Source organism: Bidens hawaiensis, unplaced genomic scaffold (assembly GCF_021521415.1).
Source record: "Bidens hawaiensis isolate Kalapana, Puna unplaced genomic scaffold, B.hawaiensis_p1.1 tig00025707_1, whole genome shotgun sequence".
In the NCBI taxonomy this organism is placed as follows: domain Eukaryota; kingdom Viridiplantae; phylum Streptophyta; class Magnoliopsida; order Asterales; family Asteraceae; genus Bidens; species Bidens hawaiensis.
The window spans coordinates 132,774-142,609 of NW_027494110.1; the positions used below are offsets into that span (position 1 = coordinate 132,774).

General features: G+C 36.7%; 1 protein-coding gene across 1 annotated transcript; it reads right to left on the reverse strand.

The window, feature by feature from the left end:
• Positions 1 to 5,464: 5,464 nt before the first annotated feature.
• LOC143572079 (uncharacterized) lies at positions 5,465 to 6,062 on the reverse strand. Its single transcript, XM_077057334.1, has 3 exons — positions 5,781 to 6,062; positions 5,608 to 5,724; positions 5,465 to 5,485 (listed from the first exon to the last, which is right to left on the reverse strand). The coding sequence occupies exons 1-3, from the start codon at positions 6,060 to 6,062 to the stop codon at positions 5,465 to 5,467; spliced, it is 420 nt and encodes a 139-aa protein (XP_076913449.1).
• Positions 6,063 to 9,836: the final 3,774 nt, after the last annotated feature.

Here is a 9,836-nt window from a genome sequence, read left to right on the forward strand (position 1 = left end):
CGACAGGCAGAGCACACTGGCACTCGCCAGCAGTACTCTTGTCATCGGCTGTAGATTCGAGATCACGTGAAGACATCTTGCAGAAAGAAGAAAACGATTTCAAGGGAATGCTCGACTGAAAAGATGAGTATTCGCCGGAAATCGTTTTGAAGATGAAGAGAAGAGTGAAAGTGTGGATTACAAAGAACCCTCTCCCCCTTTATATACTAATCGCAATTAATGCGATGAATTTAATGCGGAAGAGAGAGAAATCGAAGGTGCAATGAAACTATGACACGTGACAAAAAGCAAGCTGGCAACAGCTGTTGAAAGGACGCGTACCATTAATTTCGTGGCCACGCGCCCGAAAAATCACGCCCACGCGCCTGAAAAAGCGTCTGGAATGACCATGTACTGTCACGTCACCATAACTTCCTGCACGTCCTGACACAGTCAGAAGAAACCGTCGCACGACGTTTCAGAGGTTTGGACTGTTCTTATCCTTTCACCAACTCTTCGAATTTCAAAAAAAATTCAAAAAGATTCAAAAGTAAGCGGGAAAATACCCCTTACCTTGGCAACCAAGTAACCATAAGACGGGTGCGGGTACAGTGTAAAGGCAAAACCCTTCACATACCTAGCACCCGCAGGGAATTGAAGCCAAGAATACCTTGGCAACCAAGTAACCATAAGACGGGTGCGGGTACAGTGTAAAGGCAAAACCCTTCACATACCTAGCACCCGCAGGGAATTGAAGCCAAGAATACCTCGGCAACCAAGTAACTATAAGACGGGTGCGGGTACAGTGTTAAGGCAAAACCCTTCACATACCTAGCACCCGCAGGGAATGGACGCCAGGAATACCTTGGAAGTAAAGTAACCGTAAGACGAGCGCGGGTACAGTGTTAAGGCAAAACCCTTCACATACCTAGCGCTCCGCAGGGAATTGAAACTAAGAAGGATCTTCTGGGCAATGCTTGCGGAAACGGAAATAACATCCCCGCATAGCGGGAACGTCGAGAACTACGTTGTTTGAAGCTCCAGGATGGAGTTGGTGGTTTTAACATAATTGATCACTATGTTCAAAACTACCAAAACCTCATGGAGAATCCACACAAGTGGGACTCAACGCTCCTGACTTGCGAGGAGGTTACAGACCTACCCGCATCATACCCAAAGATCAAGCAGGAAAGTCGGGAATTTCAGCAAGTGACAAGGACTTCCGCAGGAAGAATCCCCATGGAAAACCTTAAAAAACCCTTTTCAAAACCCTTTGCTTAAGTCCAAAAGTTCACCTCACTTTATTAAACACTCATGAGAAGAACATTGGACTGGGGGGACTTGAAGAGGTAGGTCCCAACAGAGCCCAGTTGGACCCGCAAGACTCACCTTGAAAAGGGACGTCTGTGCAGAAACCAACTGGATCCGCAGGACCAACCATGCTTAGAGACGTGACGTCCTTACGCGCAGTACGCAAGCTGTTCCCGCAGGAAATGCCTCCCAATGGTGAAGGACTCTGCCTGTTCCCGCAGATGCGGATACAAGCCATCAGGGAAGGCCACCCGCGCAGCAAGGCTACACGCACAAGGCACTTAGCTCTCAATCACTCAGTGTCACCTGAAGGAATGAGCAAAGCCGGGAACAATCCCGCACAAGGGCGGGAGGGGGAATACTCCAGCCCAAATAAGCCAGTCCGTACGATACGGGAAGATCTTCTGTACTGTACCTGATGAGGTATGGGCAAAAGATCTGACTAAAGATACGACAGCTTATTGACAACAGTATGGCGAGCAGCATGCTCCTGTACTGTATATCACTATTAGCCGCTGCCTACTCACCAACTCCTGTCATACCACGTGCATAGCCGGCAGTTGGTGGAAAAGGAATAGTACACAGTAGGTCTGGTCACTATCAGCCGCTGCCTACCCACCAACTACCAGCAGGGCACGTGCGTAGGCCACAGTTGGTAGAACAGGAATACTATTCAGCAGGCCACACCTCCTTGGAAACCTACCTTCGGCTATAAATACCACAAATGGTATGACCATCATATCTTATCATATTATCATCATATTATACCTGATATCTGCTCTAGCAATCTCTTAATATACATTTATATTTAAAGAGCAATCTAGTCTGATTCTCACGCCGGAGGGTGGTCACAAGGAGGAACCCCCCCCTTCTCAGTGACAAGCTCACGGTGTCTGTTTTGCAGGTTATCAGAAGAACCATCTTTACCGGGTCTAACCCCTCGTGGGAAACATCTATCTAACCCCCAGGTTACCCGTAATCTGCCCAGGGTTCACTTAGTGTTTCTTCAACCCCACTCCACATCTTCTTTACTCACCTCATTTTCCGAGTAAATATCGAAAATGTGTCGGGTAGAATGCGTTGCTAGTTTTAAATTAATGCTCCTCGTTCCCATGATCAACGTCCCGAATGACTTGATCTTACGTGCGTGAGTTTCCTGAACCTCACAACCTTGTAAACCGAACATAACTTGATGATTGCTTTTTTTTTCTGCAAGCCATTTGAAGAATTAAAACTCTGATATCAGTTGATGCACACGCTTGAGTGTATTCAAATTGATCTAATCTAGAGAATGATTTCAATCAAATGTCTTGATCGAATGATTCAGTTGGCAAGCTTAAAACTTCCGGGATTTATTAGAATATCACAAAAACTATAAAGTAAACGGTAAAATCCTAAAAAATGAGATAAACATAAAACTATAAAAGACATATAAAAAGTGATAAGACTTAAATCTCCTTCTTCGGCTTCGATCTCCATAGCCTTCTTTTTATTTTTGTACAGCTAATAATCTACTTCTAAGTCCACCAAACCCGTTACATGGGATTTAAACGGTCAATACTTCATCTCTATATACTATCTTATATGGCTCCATTACATGATTCTGTTACCTGTTTTTATTTTTAAACACATAAATTCTTCGTTTAACTAATAATCTTTATTAATTTCCTATCACTTTCATTGATTAATGCTTTTGTCGTGGTTTTCTTTAATTGTTTTCCTTCTATTTATTCCACGGATAAAGTCTAAGATTTTAGCCACCATGAATTATTAATTTTTGTTGATATTTTTTTTTGTTTTTGGCTTTTTGCCATCTCTTTGTCATGAAATATTAATTATTGCCGATGGCTTGTTTTCCTCTTCACACAAAGTTTGTTATTTCATCTATAAATTCATATATTTCTTTTAAGACAATTTTTTTTTCTAAATTTAACTACAACTGTACTATGTGACCCAGGTTCATGGTGGAGTGATAAGGAACAGACCCAGATTCAAGTCATGCCTCCGGCCAGTATTTAGTTTCAGCGACATCAAAGTATGTGACGTTCGTTAGTGAGATTTTTGAATTGAACTAGTTTTATCTTACTGTATTGTTGTGTTTTCCGACGTTGGCCCTAGGTGAGAGTTTTCCCCGGATAGAAAGTCGAGTGTATTCTGATATAGTGAATTTAGCTAGTAACTTATTTGAAGGATTCGTTGGTCGTTTAAGAAAACTATAATTGTACACTATTCAGTGCCAGTAAATATATCAGTTTGAACTTTGTACTAAGAAAAACAAAGAAACGATTTTTAACATTGTTTTGGTAGGATTATACTATTCACAGAAGACGGTACTTATTGTCTTCTTCTAAGTTAAATTCTATTTGCTATTGTTTACATATTTCATATATAATTATATATTAGCCATGAACTATAGAGAGTTAATAAACTTTTAAATTATTGTACAACTAACTTAAAACATTATATTTTGAAGTCTAAACCCTCTTTATTTCAGTTCACACATTCAATATTATATTATTATTAAATAAACAGGGGAAAATTAACATACATACAAAAACACTCTACTAAACATGTAAATCAAATAGTGTAATTATACAACTAGTGTAATTACACTACGCTATAATTACACTATGTTGTATATATAATTACACTACTTAATTCTCACTACTTAATTCTCACAATTGATATGTTAACTTAATTTGTTGATCCAAACCTAATGATTAATCATCGAATGTATAGCATTTTGTATTGCAAATAACACATTTTGTCCGCCAAGTTAAAGTTCCTATATGTATTATGTAACCATATACATATATCGTTATTCATTTTATGTAATCAAAGACTAATGAAATTACATTGGTCGTTGCAATGAAAATAACTAGTACCGTTTTTACATGTACATATACAGCCCGAACTGTTATTTATACAAACGATGCAATACATTTATCAAGATTTCAACACGTAAAGCCATTCTAACACACGTCACAATTCTAAAGGTGTTAACACGTGGTATTTTATAAGTGCATATAAAAAATATTGGGAAAATTACATATTTGACTAATTATTTTCAAAATTAGTCACCAAAATTTAGTCTTCAACCTTAATTGACATTTAAATTGAGCTAATAAGGTTTTGCCACGTATTTCAAGATGGCTAAAAATTTGGAGGGCGGGTAAGACTTAGCCATCACTTTTTTAGCAACAAAAATCATGAAAAGTGGCATCAGACCAATCAGAAACTGCCACGTGCATTAGGACTAATGTTGTTGAACTCAACTATGTCAAAGTATCAAAGTATTAATAATCAGACGGTCGCTAGATTGCTTTGAACTATCATTTAGTTGCAGGGCTTGCGTCATAGCTGCCAGAATGACTAAACGACGTTTTAATAAGCATTCAAACGGTCGTTAGATTTGGTGGTTTCAGAATATAAATCTCCGGTATTTTACTTTATCAAATGTAAGTACATAACATCCTGTCAATGAATATGTGTGTCTTGACGGATCATAAATGATGTTTGTACACACATCTAAACCAGTGTAAAAGTTAAAACCCGAGATCCAAACAAAAATAATGGTTTTAAGTTATTTGATTCCTAAAAAAATGATTCCTCAACGTGTTTTGATGAATCATAAGAGAAAGGGCGAGGTTTCTTTTGTTGATTGAGCTATCTATAAATGAAACGTATGTAAAATAATGAAAATCCTCTAAAATTTCATGTATTATTGGTTAGTTATTTAGCGGCGGCAAAAGAGTATTTTTGCTTTGATACCATAAAATGATGTTGATGATGATCATCATTATCACATTAGCATCATCATCAAGTCATTTTACAATGTTGTGATCATGACAATGCATGTATTTTTATATTGTGCATGGATGGGTGCATGAAGTATTAGTGGTGAGTTATCATCTTTTTAATATAACAAGAACAATATTGGCAAGACCAGATGTTTCTAGGAATATTATTATTGATGCATGATCAAATTAACTTACAACTCACACCAAATAATACATTTCTTAGAACAAACAAGTTCATAACCTGAAGTTTATTCATACAACATAACCGAAAAAACATTGACCGTACAAGCTTCAATTCTCATCTTCAAATGTGAGGTACACAACATCTCAATCTAATGCAACCTTTTCACTTAATGATTACATAGCTTATTAACTTATTCCGCAATGACTGGAAGCTGTAGAACAACAAATTGTTAACCACGAGATTAAAATTTGAGACCTATACTCGATAAAATATCAAAAGAACGAAAACAATTGATCTAGACTATTGAATTTTTAGTTTAGTGGTATAAAGTACCTGAGAGATAAGTTTGGATGAATGATCACAAGCAGTGAGGGCCTTGTCTTTGCAAGTCGGGATAGGCACATAAAGTGCGATATCAGACATGACAGTGACAAGGCCAAGAACCGGAGACTGTTGCCATCAACTTTAATTTCGTCGATATTTAACCAAAACCAAAATGATTGGGCCTTAAGGCCTTTCAACTCGGTAATTTGACCATAGCTGATCTTTCCAGTGATCTCTGTGTCAAAGTGGACAAGATAATCGTACTTGACGTAGCATGGTTTCTTAAGGTAGATGGCAAAGGAGCCGTCTACCTCGTTTGCTGAGTATGATTCAACGGAATCAGGTACAATGCCAGATGGAAATCCAAATTTGTTGACAATGTCATGTATTGTTGGGACCGCATAGGTTGAAGTTGCGAGTGCGAGTAGGGCTAAGAGGAGGAGATATGATTTGGAAGATGTCATGGCTAATTGTTGTAGTAAGTTGTGATGGCTCATAGAGAATTGGAGATGGTATATATAGGCAACAAAAGCAACACCATCAACTTTTAAATTAATTTGATGAGTAGTATAGTCACTATAATATAAGGCTTGCAATATGTATTTTAAATGTAAATGAGTTTTGAAAAGGCATAATCAAAATATCAGTTTACTCGTAGTAGGTAGTGTAATGAAATAATACGTACATAAGTTAAAACTGAGGGAATATTGTTGTAAATTATTATTATTAATATTAATATATTTCAACTAATGATATAATTTTAAGTATTTAGTTATTGTAATTATTTTTTAATTTATATTGTTTATATCCATCAAATTTGATATGACAATTTGTAGAAAATAATTAAGAATTTTATCAAACAATTTGTAGAAAATAAAATTAAGAATAATATATATGTAATTGTTTTAACTACAATTATAAACTACTTTTATTACTATCACTAACAAATGCAAATGTGTAAAAAGGTCTGTTGGCATCCTGAGATTTTTTTTTTTATGAAAATTTTTAAACATGAAGTTTTACTAAGACTTCAAGACAGGTTGTACTATATTTCACAAGTTAACAAATAAACTTAATTGTATCAAAATATAGTCTACAAAACAAATAATAATATGATCATAAATAGCAAATCACTAATTTAATTGACACATGGGGAATATTTTATTGTCTATTGTGTTTTAACTGATTAAGAATATGCTCATACCACATGGTTCATGTTCATGTTTTGTCTCTACTAAATAATCCATTTCTGAAAATAAGGCCGCCATATTTGAACCTTGATTTGCAACTAATTATGCAATATTCATATTATCGATATATTGATTGCAATCTTTCTTAAACCTAATTAGCAACCCAAATGTAGCATGAATCATGATCCATACGAAAGCGAAATCAAATGACTAGCGTGATTAGCAATTAAAAGCTTCTATTTGATTTGTAGAAGTATAAGGGTCTAGTATCATGTATATGTCAAAGTTAGAACTGATCATACGCTTATTAAGGTTAAAAGTTATGACGTTTCATTGTAACGTTGTGTCTGTTGAATGGGCATATATATATATATATATACACACCCATCACAACATGTTATAAACATACGATCAAATATAATTAGAAAGTTCGATTCAATCCTTGTTCTTTATCTCTTGTTCATATCAAATTGTTTGTATGATTGTTCTTAATTTACCAACAACTTCATGAGAATCAATGATTATTGAAGAGACAGTACTACGTCGGATTTGGGGCTCGCAGGGCCCAATAAGCGCCAGTAAGACGGACAAGTCCAAGAAGTAAAGCCTAGCCCAATGGTATCCAGTGCACACCAAGACAAGAATCAAGGTCAACGACAAACCGTTCGCTATTGGTCTGGTCACAAGACAAAACTGGAGCATGTGTACTCCAGGAGGAAAGGAGATGCCCAACGGATAATAGCAAGTTTCCTGCCAAAGTCAGGAGGAAGAGGAAAAACCAACGGATAATAGACTAGGCCTAGGGGTTAACGGTCCAGGAAAAGATTCCTCCAGACACTATATATGTATACACCCTTATGGTAAAGCGGTTACGTTGGATCGATACAAAAAACTACCATTCATATGTGCATGGTCATCTTTGACTGAAACGAACAAACAAAAGCCTCACACACACACGTGATCCCATGATAATTCATCTGAGGTTTCAACAATTATATTAAAAGAAAAATAAGCAACCAAACACTAACATCAAAACTACTTAAATATATGTTTTAGATGACACAAAACCAAACAAAACACAGTTCCACTAGTAGCCAAGTTGATCCGCCTATCTTCGTCTCCAAACATCTTCATATGCGCGCGAGGCCTACTCTCCTCTTCGGGCCCCTCTTTGGTATCACGCCGGCTCAATACTATATCTGATGCCCTTGATCATAGAAGCCTAAATGTCGAAATTGAGACCATTTGGGCTGAAACTCAGGCTTGACTCGTCCCTTTTACGTTTGTGATCTAGTAGTACATTTGCATTAATAAAAATAAATATAATTTTAAAAAAATCGGGCCTGACGCCGACTACCCCGCCACCCCTATGGGCCGGCCCTGATATCATCAAATTCCCAAGTTTTTTAAACTTCGTTTATCGATGTTACTTCAAACAAAACAAAAACAACAAACATGCGTGATTATGCATATATGTGATTATGAGAATAGGTTGCGTAGTTTTTATATAATTAGATGTTGCATAACGTTTTTTAAATTACGTTGCTACATCTAAAAATAAATTAAATAAAAGTTAAATTATTATATTGTTTTAGATCATGTAAAATCATATATCGAATGCAATGAAAACTAATGAATGTACATTGAAAAAATAAAATTTACTTAAATTTAGTGAAAGAAGTTTGAAGATAAAGGATATAATATATGTAACATCAACAGAATAGATGCCGGTGATATGCATCTTTAGACTATATGTTGTGGACATGTGAACAATGGTGTGAGCCCACAGCCACGGTCACTTTACTCACGAACACTATAATAGACTCCAACAAAGGGGGCGCGAGCTTACTCACGGCCAATAATTGTGAGTGGAGGGAATGGATTGGGGGCGCTATTGGCTAACCCACCACAATAGGCTCAAGTGAGGTGGGGGTGAGTAGGTTGGGGATTGAAAACGATATGTCCAGTCAACGTCAGGTGGTGCAATATGATATGATGAATCTTGATGATGACTTTAACCATTACATATAGTCTTACCCTTGGTTCTTAGAATTTAATGCAAATCATTAGTATTTTTCTTGGCATTTAATGCAATTCAATAGTATTTAAGTCTAAATTTCATTTTATTATTTTTGATTGGAAATTAGATGTTCATCTACTTTCTTTGATTCTTAAAGAAATTCGAAAATCCTTTCTATGTAAAGAATTCAAGTAAAGTAAATGCATTTTTCGATCACTTAAAGCGGTCACCTTTGTGCCACCTGTTAGCGCCCCCGATCATTGCTAACCCTCTCACCTTGCCACTGCCATTTGCGGTGGTGCAACCAGCAGTGGTGACGGCAATGTTTGCGGCGACGGCCAATAGGAGGTGTTGTTGCCAAGCGGTGGTAGTAGCAACAACAGGGGCGACGCCAACACCGGTGGAGGCGTCATCGAAGGTGTGTGACTTCTATGCCTTAGTGATAGATTCAAGTTACCATATTATTATTTTGTCACACACATTCATCATAAATTTAAATTCTTTTGATAGATTTTTAATTATTGACATATTCCAGCTTCTTTAAAAAAATTGTGAACCAAACACACGGTCAGGGGCAGATCTTTGTGTGGGCCCTAATTTTTTCGCTCAGTAGGTAATTTTTCCATAAAAATTAATATTAAATTATGTGAGTTAATTCCGGCCGTCTAAATTATTGTTCAAAAGCCTCTGACCCACCCATATTATGTGTTCAAGATATTTCACCACACACCCATAAATAAAGATGTCTTATGGTATGTATGTTATTTATGCATTGTAAATATTAGTTATGCATTGTAAATATTAGTTATATAAACCAAACCTAATGCAAACATTGAGGATTTGAATTTAGTATAAATGGGCTCGGGTCATTTCCGTATCTAGCTTGTGAATATCTGTATCATGTTCGAATTCATGTCAAATTTGTTGGTCTGAGTCGAGCTGGATTCACCAACCCGCGAACACAAATTGTTTTATCACCCCTTTTTTACTATGAGTTGTTCACCAGTCGAGCCAGGGTGGGTTTGAAC

Excerpts from the sequence above, each read along its gene's own strand:
- LOC143572079 (XM_077057334.1), bottom strand. The coding sequence starts at position 6,062 with ATGACATCTTCCAAATCATATCTCCTCCTCTTAGCCCTACTCGCACTC. Across the intron at positions 5,725-5,780 it reads CCGAGTTGAAAGGCCTTAAG|TCTCCGGTTCTTGGCCTTGT; the intron begins GCCCAATCATTT and ends TGATGGCAACAG. Across the intron at positions 5,486-5,607 it reads CATCCAAACTTATCTCTCAG|CTTCCAGTCATTGCGGAATA; the intron begins GTACTTTATACC and ends GTTGTTCTACAG.